General features: G+C 44.3%; 1 protein-coding gene across 3 annotated transcripts in view; it reads left to right on the top strand.

The window, feature by feature from the left end:
* Nucleotides 1-6,482: 6,482 nt before the first annotated feature.
* The window catches only part of rap1gapa (RAP1 GTPase activating protein a), a 302,062-nt gene continuing 293,469 nt past the window's right edge, over nt 6,483-15,075 (top strand). For all 3 annotated transcript variants that reach the window (XM_052039185.1, XM_052039183.1, XM_052039182.1), the window contains exon 1: nt 6,483-6,619. In XM_052039185.1, the coding sequence (XP_051895145.1) occupies nt 6,576-6,619 (44 nt within the window). In that variant the 5' untranslated portion in view covers nt 6,483-6,575. The remainder of the gene's footprint in view (nt 6,620-15,075) is intronic.

The raw sequence follows: 15,075 nt of genomic DNA, 5'->3' as shown, positions 1-15,075 counted from the left end.
TCTGACCCCTGAATGCTGTGCATAAACAGTGGAAAATGTTGAACATACTCAGCAGGTCAGCAGCATCAGAAACAGAACGTTGGGTTCCTGGATGGTGGTGAGGGAGGAGGTGTCGGGGCAAGTGTTGTACCTTCTACAGTTGTAGGGAACGTGAAGGGGGATAGGGGAGTGGATCAGGGAGTCACAGAGGGCATGGTTCCTGTGGGAAGCAGAAAAGGGTGGGTAGGGGAAGATGTGATTGGTGGTGGGATTCCCTCATAGCTGCAGAAACAGCAAAGGATGATGTGCTGGATGCAGAGGCTAGTGGGGTGAAAAGTGAGGACCAAGGGAACTCTATGTCAGTCTGCAGGGAGATGGGGCGAGATCCAGATATCCGGAAAATGGAATAAATGCTAGTGAGGGCTCCATCAGCTATGGTGGTGGAGAAGCCACATTTTCTGAAAAAGGAGGACATTTCAGAAGCCCTGAAACAGAAGGCCTTATCTTAAGAGTAGATAGAACATAGACCACTACACACAGTACAGGCCCTTCGGCCCACAATGTTGTGCCAACTTTTAACCTACTCTAAGATCTATCTAACCCTTCCCTCCCACATAGACCTCCACTTTTCTATCAACCATGTGCCTAAGAATCTCTTAAATGTCCCTACTGTATCTGCCTCTACCAGCACCGCTGGCAGTGTGTTCCACGCACGCTTTTTACACAGAGAGTGGTCTCTGTGTAAAAAACGTACCCCTGCCATCCCCACTGTACTTTCCTCCAATCACTTTAAAATTATGCCCCTTCATGTTAGCCATTTCTGCCCTGGAAAACAGTCTCTGGCTGTCCACTCGATCTATGCCTCATCATCTTGTACACCTCTATCAGGTCACCTCTAATCCTCCTTTGCTCCAAAGAGGAAAGGCCTAGCTCCCTCAACCTTTCCTCATAAGCCATGCTCTCCAATCCAGGCAGCATCCTGGTAAATCTCCTCTGCACCCTCTCTAAAGCTTCCACATCCTTCCTATAAGGAGGTGACCAGAACTGAACACAATACTCCAAGTGTGGTCTAACCAGAGTTTTATAGAGCTGCAACATCACCTTGCGGCTCTTGAACTCAATCCCCTGACTAATGAAGGTCAACACACCATATGCCTTCTTAACAACCCTATCAACTTTCACAGCAACTTTGAGGGATCCATGGATTGGACCCCAAGATCCCTCTGTTCCTCCACACTACTAAGAATCCTGCCATTAACCCTGTATTCTGCCTTCAAATTCGACCTTACAAAGTGAATCACATCACACATTTCCAGGTTGAACTCCATCTGCCACTTCTCAGCCCAGTTCTCCATCCTATCAATGCCCTGTTGTGATCTACAGCAACCTTCTACACTATCCACAACACCACCAACCTTTGTATCATCAGCAAACTTACTAACCCACCCTTCCACACCCTCATCCAAGTCATTTATAAAAATCACGAAGAGCAGGGTTCCCAGAACAGATCCCTGCAGAACACCACTGGTTACCGACCTCCAGGCAGAATACGCTCCATCTACCACCACCCTCTGTCTTCTATGGGCGAGCCAATTCTGAATCCACACTGTCAAGTTTCTCTGGATCCCATGCCTCCTGACTTTCTGAATGAGCCTTCCATGAGGAACCTTATCAAATGCTTTACTAAAAGCCATGTACACCACATCCACTGCTCTACCTTCATCAATGTGCATTGTCACATCCTCAAAGAATTCAATCAGGCTCATGAAGCACGACCTGCCCCTCACAAAGCCATCCTGACTATCCTTAATCAGACTATGCTTCTCCAAATGCTCATAAATCCTGTCCCTAAGAATCTTCTCCAGTAATTTGCCCACTTCTGAAGTAAGACTCACTGGTCTATAATTCCCAGGGTTATCCTTACACACTTTCTTGAACAAAGGACTAACATTTGCCACCCTCCGATCATCTGGCACTACTCCTGTGGCCAGCGAGGATGCAAAGATCATCACCAAGGGCAGAGACAGAGAAACTGAGAGAAAGGGATGGTGCCCTTACAAGAGACAGAGTGGGAGAAGGGCGAAGCAGTGGGAGTCAGTGGGTTTATCATAAACGTCAGTGGGTAGTTTGTCTCCTGAGAGGGAGACAGAGAGATCTATAAAAGGGAGAAAAGAGTCAGAAATTTAAAGGGCAGGCTGGAAGTTAGCATGACTGCGGGAGTGCAGTTGTTGATATAGTGGAGAAGGAGTCGGGGAGGGACATCAGAATAGGTTTGGAACAAGAACTGTTCCACATAGCCAATGAAAAGGCCGGCATAGCTGGGGCCTATGTGAGTGCCCATGGCTACATCTTTGATTTGTAGAAAGTCGGAGGAATCAAAACATGTCTTTGTAGTCCAGCTTCTACTTTAATATTAATTTTAATGAACTATTAGTTTTTTTCTGAGGTTCATGCCTCAGTGTTTCTTTGTAAAACTGATGTGTTTTTAGTGTAATAAATACTGGTTTTTACTACAAAGTTGCCAAGGTTTCATCTTTATGCTTTGTAAACACAGTTTCAAGCTCCATTTCATTTAATTATGATTAGTTCTTAATTAAAAAACAATCAATTAAAATGATTAAGTTCCAGACAAGCTGTATTATCACTTCCATTTGCAAGAAAGTTCTGAATATAAATTCTGAGATTAAGCATGTTTATTTTATGGGAAAGGTAATTGACCAGACACTTGGAGAGAAGGAAACCTATCAGTTGGTTACATTTTGTTCGAGTTGTATCCCTTGGCCCTTACAATAAACCATCTCTCAAATGATGGTCAGAAAGATACATTTCTGATCTCTGAATGATGTGAAGATGTTGAACATACTCAGCAAGTCAGGCAGCATCTGTGCAGAGACAAACAGAGATAGCATGTCAATCAATGATCTTTTATCAGTAGAGTGTTGAATGCTTACTCAAACAGAGTTTCAAAACAATTTGAACCTCAGAAACAAGAATTATTATTGTTACACCCAGGTTAAGGGAAATGTACACATGTGGTGAAAGAACACTGAAATATTTAATTGCCAACTTTTCCTGGTTCTGATGAGAGCTCATTGGCCAGCAAAGTTAACTCTGGCCAGATGCTGCCTGACCTGCTGAGTGTTTCCAGCATTTTCTGTTTTTATTTCAGATGTTGTGCATCTGCAGATTTTTGCTTTTCTTTATTCAATGAACTTACTTGAAACAAATAAGATAAATTGATTTGTTCAGTTGCCTGCAGTTAGTAAGGAAATGTTAATTTATTTTTTTAGGAATCAGCTGAAAGAAAGCTGTTCAAATCCTGTCTCTGAGATGGGCTCTCACACTATCCATTATCACTGGAATAATTTACAGCCAGGACAGAAATGATTATGGCTGAGGTCCCAGCAGAACAAACACACACAGCTTTGAGGAACTTGTCAGAATGGAAGGCCATCTCTTCCTCAGACAGAGCTTGTAGAGAGGAGCTAGAACACGGTAGAAGTTATAGGGGCCAACTAGTCAAGTGCTTTATAAAACCATAGAATGGTTACAGATCAGAAGGTGGCCATTCAGCTCATCAATCCTGTCATTGTACTTAGTATAGCAGTCCTGTCAGTTCTATCTCCCTGCTCTTTCCTTTTGACCCTGCAGATTATACTCTTTCCATGATTGATTCTGTTTGGCGAAGGTGCAGAAGGGGTTCACCAAGATGCTGTCTGGATTAGAGAATATTAACTATAAGGAGAGGTTGGGCAGACGGATTGTTTTTTCTGGAGCATTGAAGGTGAGGGGTCACGATGGAAGTATATAAAATTATGAGAGGCATGGATTACACAGATAATCAGAGTCTGTCTCCCAGGGTGGAAATGTCAAATACCAGAGGGCAGAGGTTTAAGGTGAGAGGGGGAAAGTTTAAAGGAGATGTGTGGGGCAAGTTTTTTTTACACAGAGAGTGGTGGGTGCCTGGAACAGTCTGCCAGGGGTGGGGGTGGAAGCAGATACGATAGCAACATTTGAGAGGCATTTAGACAGACACATGAACAGGCAGGGAATAGAGGGACATGGATTATGTGCAGGCAGATGGGACTAGTTTGGGTTGGCATCATGGTCGGCACAGACACCGGGGGCCGAAGGGCCTGTTCCATGTTCTGTTTCCACTACCATTACCGACAGAGAGTTCAAGCACTGTCAGAACGTGCTTCCTCACATCTCCCTTTATCTTTGGTCCACATTTTTAAATCTGTGTCGCCCGTTCCTTGAGCAATCCACAAATGGGAACGGTTCCCTTTACTCACTCTCTCCAAACTGTCACAACCTTGTCCACCGCTATCAAATCTCTTCTCAACCAGTGTTTACTCTGAGGAGAATAACCTTGATTTCTCCAGTCTAAGACAACTTGGTGAGCATCCTGCAGTACTCTTTCACAAGCAGCAGGCAGGCCTTGACAGAACCAGCATGAGCGAGATTAACAAATCTGTCTTCAGGCTGCACATGGGAGGTCCCTCAGAGCTGGAGAGTCAGCCTTCCCAGCTACTGATGGTGTGGCAATTCTGTCCATCAGCAATTTGGACCTCAGGCTCACAGAGCAGAGACAGCAGGCATTTACAACAATGCTGTTGGCAATGGACTGCTGAGAAGTTGACAAAATAGGTGGTGTTGTAGACTCTGAAGATGGTTATCAAGAATTGCAATAGGATCTTGATCAGCTGGGTAAGTGGGCTGAGGAGTGGCAAATAGAGATTAATTCAGATAGGTGTGAGGTGTTACATTTTGGGAAGATAAATGAAGGTAGAGCTGTCACAGTGAACGGTAGGGCCCTGGGGGGTGTTGTAGAACAGAGCGACCTAGGAGTATGAGTACATGGTTCACTGAAAGTGGTGTCGCAGGTAGACAGGGTGGTAAAAAGGCTTTTGGCACACTGGCCTTCATCAGTCAGGGCATTGAGTACAGAAGTTGGGATGTTATGTTGCAGTTGTACAACACGTTGGTGAGGCCGCATTGGAAATATTGTGCTCAGTTTTGCTTTCCCTGATCTAGAAAAGATACCACTAAGCTGGAAAGAGTGCAGAAGGATATACGAGGATGTTGCTGGGACTCGAGGAATTGAGTTGTAGAGAGAGGGTGAGCAATCTAGGACTTTATTCCTTGGGGCATAAGAGAATGAGGGATGATCTTATAGAGGTGTATAAAATCATGAGGGGCATAGATAGGGTGAATGCACTCAGTCTTTTTCCCATGGTCTGGGAATCAAGAACTAGAGGGCATAGGTTTAAGGTGAGAGGGGAGAGATTTAATAGGAACCTGAGGGGCAACTTTTGCACCCAGAGGGAGGTCCATATTTGGAACGAGCTGCCAGAGGAAGTGGTTGAGGCAGGTACATTAACAAAATTGTGAACCAAGCACGGACAAATGGAACTAGCTTAGATGAGAATCTTGGTGGACCCAAGGCCCTGTTTCCATGCTGTATGATTCTATGACTTTATAATCAACTTGAAGTGGAGATGTGAGGGCAACCTTTGCTCTAGTGCTCACCTTTCCTAGCACCATGACCCCACCCCGCAAGTAAAGGCAAGGGAAGACCTAAAGGTTCGAGCAATGTTTATCATTCAAAGTACATCACTTTCATTACACTTACACACCCCCTGGGATCACGGGAGAGCCCAGACCAGTGACGTCAGGTGTCTTTGTCTGTGAAGCTGTTTGATCTGTAAATGAAGTATCTGGGGATCATGTCATTCAACAAAAGAGCTCATTCTGCACATGTGCACAGGGGCAAATGAATGTAAAATGGCTCACAAACACAGAACATCAGTGCACAGACTTTGATAGGGAACTGAAGGTTTACTGCACACAAGTGAAAGCTACACTTAGTAGCCTCATTGAAAATGATAGACCTTTGCCTTTGTGGGAGTGTGGACTAGTGCCTGGTACAGTTAATTTGTACAAAGCTTTTTCAGCATGACAGTCTCACAGGGACCAGACAAAGGATGGTATTCAGAATTTACTGTACATTCCCCTTCTAACAAAGCAGACTGTGTCTGATCTGGCACTTTAAAATATGAAGTTAGAACGATATGTGATTTTTGAATGTTGAAGAGCACGTGTAACGTTTCTGCCAGAGTTGAAACAAGGCTGCGTTTATCTGCAACTATCTGCGATTTAATTACCTAATTGTCATGCACATTTTCCCTCCTGATGATGAATAGACATACTGTCCCTGATACTAAATAAATAATAAAATTGCTTTTAATTTAACAAATTGATGTAAGCGATTTACTGCAATTGGAGAGCTTTTGCATCATGTGTGAGTCCAGATGATAAAATTTACAATCAGAGTTGTGAGATGATTTTTTCTTAAAACCAACAAAAGATGCTGATTGTTGGCGTTTACATTGAGAAGTTCTGGTTGACAGGAGTGTGGTTGTTGCTATGAGATACAGGAAATATAGCTTTGAACTTCTCCTTTCTGCCTGAATGGCAGCAGTTGGTTCTTGAGGAAGCAGGCTGTGTGGAATAAACTCGCTCACTGCCATCCTCAGGGGACGACCTACCTTCTTCGTTGTTCCATTGCAAAGAATCTTTTCCAGGGATAAAAGATGGAGCGAAGGAAAAGAAGCTTTACTTTTGGAGCATATGGAGGGTGAGTGGTGGAAATGAAACAATAATACTCACATAGAAGGATGTGGAGCTGCTGACAAAATCCTACACTGGATCTTGTTAAATGCTCAGTTAAATTGCTTTCGTTGTTCATTTTCAATTCTGTGTCATTTGTAATATTTCAGTTGCTTGAGAGATGATTCTGAAGCTTCTTGAGGAATTAATTCTGTTATTTTAACTCTGAAGTGTCCAGACTGATCGTAGCTGGAGTTTTGTTTAACCCAGCATGTGAGTTGTCTTGCATGCTGCACTTTAATCTTGATGCAGAAGTTTTTAATGCCTACAGCAGGTGAAACATTCTGGAATAAATTGTTTAATGTATTTATAATGTAATTAGGCATCAGTTCATGAAATTGGACCAAAGTGAGCATTTGTTCAATGGAACAAAACACTATTATCAAAATAATTACGTTTTGGCTGAGTGTTTGTCAGCTGGCAACGATTACATACCCAGCAGCAGTTTAGTTCAGTTAAACCTGAGGACAATCATGGTGCTCATGGAAGATAAATCACCAACCAAAGCAACCAAATCAATCTTCTTTTGGCAAGTCTACTATCTGGTGTAGCAGCCAGGGTAGAGGAGGAGAAGAGCTAACCAGGATGAATGTTTCTTATGTGGGAACGTGTGCGTGTGCGTGTGCATGTGTGTGTGTGTGTGTGCGCGTGTGTGTGTGTGTGTCTGTTTGCATGTGCGCATATGTGTGAGAGAGTGTTCTTGTGTGTATAAGTGTGTGTGTATGAGTGTGCTTGTGTGTGTAATGAGTATGGCTGTGCATGTACATGTACCCAAATGCGTATGTTAGAGTGCGCTTATACAGGTGTATCTGTGAGAGCTTGTGCCTGTGTATGTGTGTATATGAGTATGTATATACCTGTCTGTGCATCTGTGTGCTTGTGTGTGTATGTGTTTTATTCACAGTGGCTGTTGGCTGTAGAGTTCATGATGGAGAGGAACAGGGAATCGAAGGTGAAAGTTAGTTCCTCAGACGGCCAAAATCTGGTAGAACAGATATTCACTTTGCCCTGCCCAATTCTTATTCTGCCTTCTCTGTAACATCAAACCAATTTGTTTTCTCTCTTTCGTAGTTCTGGAGATGGGTCTTCAACCCAAAATATTAACTCTGTTTCACTTCCCACAGATGCTGCCTGCCCTGCTGAGTGTTTCCAACATTTCTTGCTTTTTTATTTCGGATTTCCAGCATCCGCAGATTTTTTTTATGGTCATAACCCCTGGAGTGATTTTTCTTGATGCACATTGACTTCAGCTTCACATCAAGGAGTGTGGATCCTTGATGCCACACTTGGTCAAATGTTACCTTGATATTAAGTTCACACTCTCAGCTTGCACCTGGAATTCTGCTCTTTGGACTGTGTTTAGAATAAGGCTGTGATGAGGTCTGGAGCAAGTGGTCCTGATGAAACTTAAACAGGGCTTTACTAAAATGTTTTGGTGAGTAAGCACGGTGTGATACCACTGTCCATGAGAGACACAAGAGACTACGGATGCTGGAATCTGGAAAAGCAAACGATCTGCTGGAAGAGCTCAGCGGGTCGAGCAGCATCTGTGGGAGGAAAGGAATTGTCGATGATTTGGGTCTCTGATAGTCCTGATGCATGGCCAAAACCTAAAACATCAATTCCTTTCTTCCCACAGATACTGCTTGACGCATTGAGTTCTTCCAGCAGATAGTTCATTGCTCCACCGTCTGTGAGATCATCTCTTTCTTCCATCAGTGTAGACTGATAGGGCTGTAGTTGGCTGGATTGGATTTGTCTTGCTTTGGGTGGACAGGACATAGCTGGGGAATTGTCCATATTGTCGAGTAGATGCCAATGATGTGCTGTTACTGGAGGTGCTGATAATACGTTGTACTGATACAGGTATTGTTTATCATAGGTAACAATATACAAACCATTCAGATTTGCTGCACAGAATAATAAGGCTTGAAAAATTAAACAGAGCACTGGGTATACCTCTAGAGGAATGAAATTGAGAGGCTATGGAATGTTTGTTAAATTTAATTGGACCCTGCCTATAGCACAGTTCATGTAGAGAAACTGATGAGAGGCACAAAAGATTTAAAATAAAAAATACCGAAACCATCAGTTGGAAAACGTTGAACTGCCTGGAGTTCAGGAAAGATGAAGGTAATTTGAAAGGTGATATTCAAGACATTATATTGCAGAAGGGCTGCGGAGAAGATATCTCTATTTCTGTGGAATCTTACATTAGCGGCCCAAAAGTATAAGAAAATCCCTAATGAACCCAAAGAGAGCTGACAAGGTGAAATTCACTGCCACAAAGAGCCACTATGCATTTAAGAAGCTGGTTTAGTACAAAGTGAGGAGATGACTAGAACGAGACACTGATGGAGAGAGAAAAACAGCCCTGGAGAGAAGCTCCTGTGGATCAATATCTTCAGCCTTGAACATTTGCCTGGTTTTTGCTTTGCAAGTTTCAAGGAATCTATAAAATGGACCACAAGACCATGACATAGAGACAAGGAAACTGTTGATCTCCACCTTCTATCCTCCCTCAGCTGGTGAACCAGAGATCCTCCACGTTAAAGCACACGTGAAGGAGGCACTGAGAATAGGAAAAGCACAGAATGTTTTCTGGCTGAGGGACTCACGACCCCATCACCAAGAGTGGCTTGAGAGCCACCCTACTAATTGAGCCAGGCTTTGGAGCCAACAAAGGAGATAAACCCACTGCTCCATGTCCTCACCAGTCTACCTGATGCAGAGGCACCTGTCCAGGTCAGCACAGATAGAAGTAACAACAGCACAGTTGTTGTGGAGGGACAGGCTCACCTTCACTCTGAGGACACCATCCATTACATTGCGCACTATACCACCATCAAACCCACTCAGATAGGTTCAGAACAGCCCGAGCAGTTCTGTGAGATCTGTGGGACATCACCAGCAGTACATTGTTTCTCGCTACACATTGTAGCCTCATGCCCCACTTTGGCATTGCCATCCAGAGAGGGGACAACCTTGGTTCAATGATTAGGGTAATGAAAACAGAACATGCTGGGGACACTCAACAGGTCAGCTGGCATCTGTGGAAAGAGAAGCAGAATTAACGTTTCATGTTAATGACGCTTTGTCCAAACTGGACAATGACTACTGTGTTAGGCCATGTAGGAACAGAGATCAGGTATACCTAATAGTGAGGTGCTTTCCTGGTACTAAGCAGCAAAAACCGCATACAATAGATGGAGCTAAGTGATTCTATAATCTAGTGATCAGGTCACAGTTCTGTGAATGGTGTTGGATAATCAAACAGCTAACCAGAGCAGGAGGATCCAAGGACATCCCCATCCTCAAAGACAGTGTGCCCAGTATGTGATTGCCAACACATCTGCAAGTACCTTCAAATGGAAGCGTCAGTCCTTCTCAGCCTCCTCCTGAGTCAATTTATTTCACTGTAAGAAAAGTGTGAACACATTGTATACAGCAAAGCCTCTGGGATCTGACATCTGAAGCCTTGGGCTCCTGAACTAGCTGTGCCTCTAGCCAAGTAGTTATGACACTGGTATCTACCCTACAAAGTGTATATTCTGACACAAAAAGTAGGACAGAGCCAATCTGGTTAACTTCCATCCAATCAGCAGTGCAACAGAAGGCATTGCAAACATTGCTGTCAAGCAGCACTTACTCAGCAGGATTGGTTCATTAATGCTCAGTTTGTGTTTCACCAGATCAACTCAGCTTCAGACCTCGTTAATTGTAATTGATAATTGGTCTACTATTGTCACGTACTGAGACACAGTGAAAAGCTTTTGTTTGTGTACCATCCAGACAGATCATTCTGTACTCAAGTACATCAAGGTAGTGAAAAGAAAAAAACACAGAATGCAGAATCGAGTGTTACTGTTACAGAGAAAGTTCAGGGCAGGGAGACAAGTAAAGTGCAAGGACCATGATGAGGTAGATTGAGAGATCAAGAATTCATCTTTATCATGAAAGAGTCTTATAACAGTGGGATAGAAGCTGTCCTTGAGCCTGGTGTTGCTTATTCTCAAACTTATGTATTTTCTGCCTGATGGGAGGGGGAGAAGAGAGAATGACCGGGATGAGAGGGGTCCTTGATTATGTCGGCTGATTTCCTAAAGCAGCAGGAAGTGGAAGTCAGAAGTCAATGGAGGGGAGGTGGGTTTATGTGATGGACTGGGCTGAATTCACACTTCCTGTAGTTTCTTGCAGTCTTGAGGGCATGATGGTGCTGGAGTGTGGTGACTCTTTGCAAGGTAGTCTAAGCAGATCTATTCATTGCATTACAGCCTTGGTCCAAACATGGTTCAAAGTGAGTGGCTGGCATTGTCTCAAGGCACACTCAGCAAGTGCGGTGTCTGGGAGCCCTGGGGAAGTCAAATGGAGTTGAGGGGAAAGCTCCACTGTCTGGGGCCAAAACCCACACAACAGAAGATGGTTGTGGTTACTGGTCCATCATCCCAGCCCAGGCTATCACTGCACCAAGTCTTCAGGACAGGTTTTGGCCCAACCTTCTTTACTTGCTTCATCAATGAACTTCCTTCCATCACAAGTCAGAAGCGGGGATGTTCACTGATGATTGCACCATGTACAATTCCACTCAGAGCTCCTCATATCATGCCTGTAATGATATCTGGTAAATCTGAGACAACATTCAGACATGGGCTGAGGATGACAAGTAAAGTTATCCCATACACATGACCACTTCCAACAAGAGAACATCCAACCACCTATTCTTGACACTCAATAATGTACCATCGCTGAGTCCCCATCATCACTATCCTGGGGATCATCAACTTAAATTTCTCACAGCATGGTTACCTTTGCTTCCGAATGGGTTTTACTCATTTGTACCAAATGTTTTGACTATTTTCTTTCTGGAATGCCATACTAGCTTGTACTGGCTTGCTGTCACCTCTAGAGACCAGAAACTCAATTGGGCCAATCGTATAAGTGCTACATCCATGAGGCTGGGTGACACCAGACTCATCACCTGATACCCCAAACACTTTCCACCAAGATACAGGTCATGAGCGATGGAATACGCTCCACCTGCCTGGAAGAGTGGACCTCCAGCAACATTCTAGAAGCTGAACACCATCCAGGGTAAAAAATGAGCTCCTAGAGGAACCCAGCGAGTCAGGCACCATCTGTGGAGGGAAATGGATAGTCAACATTTGGGGTCGAGACCCTTCACCTGGACTGAAAAGAGTCATAGAGCAATACAGCACAAATACAGGCCCTTCGGCCCAACTAGTCCATGCTGACCATAGTGCCTACCCAGCTAGTCCCAATTTCCTGTGTTCGGCCCATATCCCTCCAAGCCCCACCCCTCCATGTACCTATCTAAGTGCTTCTTAAATGATACCGTTGTACCTGCCTCACCCACTTCCTCTGGCAGCTCATTCCATATACTCACCACCCTCTGCAAGAAAACATTGCCCCTCTCACCCTAAACCTGTACCCCCTAGTTTTGGACTTCCCTACCCGGGGGAAAAGACTGTTACCATCCACCTTATCCATGCCTCTCATAATTTTAAACACTTCTACAAGGTTGGCCCTCACTCTCCTACATTCCAAGGAATAAAGACCTAGCCTGCCCAACCTCTCCCTATAACTCAGGCCCTCTAGTATTGGTAACATCCTTGTAAATTTTCTCTACACTCTTTCTAGTTTAACAACATCTTTCCTATGACAGGATGAACAAAACTGCACACAGTGCTCCAAGTGCGGCCTCACCAACAACTTATACAACTGCAACATAACAGCCCAATTCTAATACTCAGTGCCTGACTGATGAAGGCCAGTGTGCTAAATGTCTTTTTCACCACCCTGTCTACCTGTGACACTGCTTTCAATGAACTATGCACTTGTACTCCTAGTACCCTCTGTTCCCTTGTGCCCTACCATTCATAGTGAAAGTCCTATGCTGGTTTGATTTTCCAAAATGTATCACCTCACACTTATCTGTATTGAAATCCATTTGCCGCTCCTTGGCCCACTTCCTGAACTAATCACAATCCCCCTGTAATCTACGATAACCTTCTTCACTATCAGCAACACCTCCTAATTTCATGTCAACCACAAACTTACTGATCAAGCCTTGTGCAATCGCATCCAAATCTTTGATATAAATAACAAATAACAAGGGTCTCAACACCGACCCCTGCGGCGCACCACCAGTCACCGGCCTCCATTCTGAGAAACAACCTTCAATCACCAGCTTCTGCTTCCTATCTCCGAGCCAATTTTGATTCTACGTAACTAGCTCTCCCTGGATACCACGGGACCAGCCTACCATGCGGGGCCTTGTTGAAATCCTTGCTAAAGTCCAAATAGACAACATCATCATCTACCCCTTTGGTTACCTCTTCAAAAACTCTCAAATATTCATCAAGCACGACTTTCCACCCACAAAGCCATGCTGACTCCTCCTAATCAGACTCTGTCTATCCAAATGCTGGTAGATCCTGTCCCTCAGAATACCCTCTAGTAACTTCCCCACCACTGACATCAGGTTGACCAGCCTGTAGTTCCCTGGCTTGTCCTTGCTACCCTTCTTAAACAACGCAATGACATTAGCCACCTTCCAGTCTTCGGGAAATTCACCAGTGGCTAATGATGAAGCAAATATCTCCACAAGGGCCTCCGCAATTTCATCTTCAGCCTTCTACAAAGTCTAAGGATGCACTCAGTCAGGTCCTGGGGACTTATTCACCTTAATGCGATGTAAGGCTGCAAATACATCTTCCCTGATAATATGATTGTTCTCCAAAACACTTCCACTTGTTTTCTTTATCTCTTGAGCAACCATGAGTTCCTCCTCAGTAAACACCGAGAAGAAATATTCATTAAAATCGCACCCATCTCTTGTGGCTTGAGACATAGTTGGTCCCGTTAATCTCTAAGGGGACCTATTCTCTCCCTAGCTACCCTTTTACTCTTAATATAGTTATAGAATCTTTTGAGATTTTCCTTAACCTTACTTGGCAGATCCATCTCATACCCTCTCTTTGCCCTCCTGATTTCCCTCTTAAGTATGTTCTTAATCTTTTTATAGTCATTATACTCATCCCTGACCTGCTAAACCCAATATATGCCTCCTTCTTTTTCTTGACCGGAGCCTCAATATCTCTCATCAGCCAGGGTTCCTTAAACTTGCCAGGATTACCCTTCATCCTAACAGGAACCTGCTGCCCTTGGACTCTTGATATCACACTCCTAATTGTCTCCCACTCGCTATTCGTTTCTTTCCCTTCAACCAGGCTCACCCAATCACCTTCTGCTCGATCCTGCCTAATTCCCCCCCATATTAGCCCTGCTCTAGTTTAGGACCCTAACTGGTGGACCTGTCCTATCATTTTTCATCACTACCTTAAAAAATAAAAAGAATTATGGTCACTGGAGCCAAAGTGCTCCCTGACTGCCTGTTCAGATATTTGCCCTGCCTCGTTCCCGAAGAGGAGGTCCAGTATTGCACCCTCCTGTGTAGGTCCCTCTATATATTGACTCAGGAAACTTTCCTGGACACATTTCACAAATTCCACCCCTTCCAGGCCCTTAACCCTCTGGGTGGCCCAGTCAACACCGGGGAAATTAAAATCTCCTACTAACACAACCCTATTATTCTTACAATATGAGCAATTTCTCCACACACCTGCTCTTCAAGTTTCTGCTGACTAATTGGGGGTGGGGGTGGTGTGGGGTCTATAATACAGCCCACTGGAGTGTCCCTCCCCTTCTTGTTTCTAAGTTCTACCCATATGGTCTCACTGGACGATCTCCCAAGAATATCATCACCAATCACCGCTGATCTGCCCTCCCTTATCAAAAAGGCAACGCCCCCTCCTCGCTTACCTGTACCTCTGACTGAAGGGTTTCGACACCTAAACCTCGACTGTCCATTTCCCTCCAAAGTTGCTGCCTGACCCACTGAGTTCCTCCAGCAGCATGTTTTATACTCCAGATTCCAGCCTCTGCGGTCTCTTGTATCGTCATCCAGGACACAGCAGCTACATGACTGGCACCATACCTGCCACCTAAACAATTCATTTCCTCCACTGCTGGCTTATAGTGACAGCACATGTACCATCTACAACAACCGGCAGCAACCTGTAGCTTCTACAGCAGACCTTCCCAAACCCATGACCTTCCGTCCTATAAAGCAATGTGAGAGCAAATTCTCCATATGGATGGCAGCAATTCAAGAGGGCAGCTTACCTTAAGGGTAATTAGGGATGGCAATAAATGCTGAGCTTGCCAGTGATGCCGTGAACCCATGAATACCTGTATAACTAGTACCCAATATCTGTGAAATGGTGTGAATGTTAAAATGCTTAGAAGAGTGGAATTAACTCTTCAGCTGGCAAATCAAGTTGATTTTACTGTCATGTGCACGAGTACGGTGAGGTACAGGTACAATGGAAAACTTGCTTGTAG

This window comes from Pristis pectinata, chromosome 26 (genome assembly GCF_009764475.1).
Source record: "Pristis pectinata isolate sPriPec2 chromosome 26, sPriPec2.1.pri, whole genome shotgun sequence".
Taxonomy (NCBI): Eukaryota; Metazoa; Chordata; class Chondrichthyes; order Rhinopristiformes; family Pristidae; genus Pristis; species Pristis pectinata.
The sequence above is the reverse complement of the archived record's forward strand: the minus strand, read 5'-3'. Positions and strand labels throughout refer to the sequence as shown.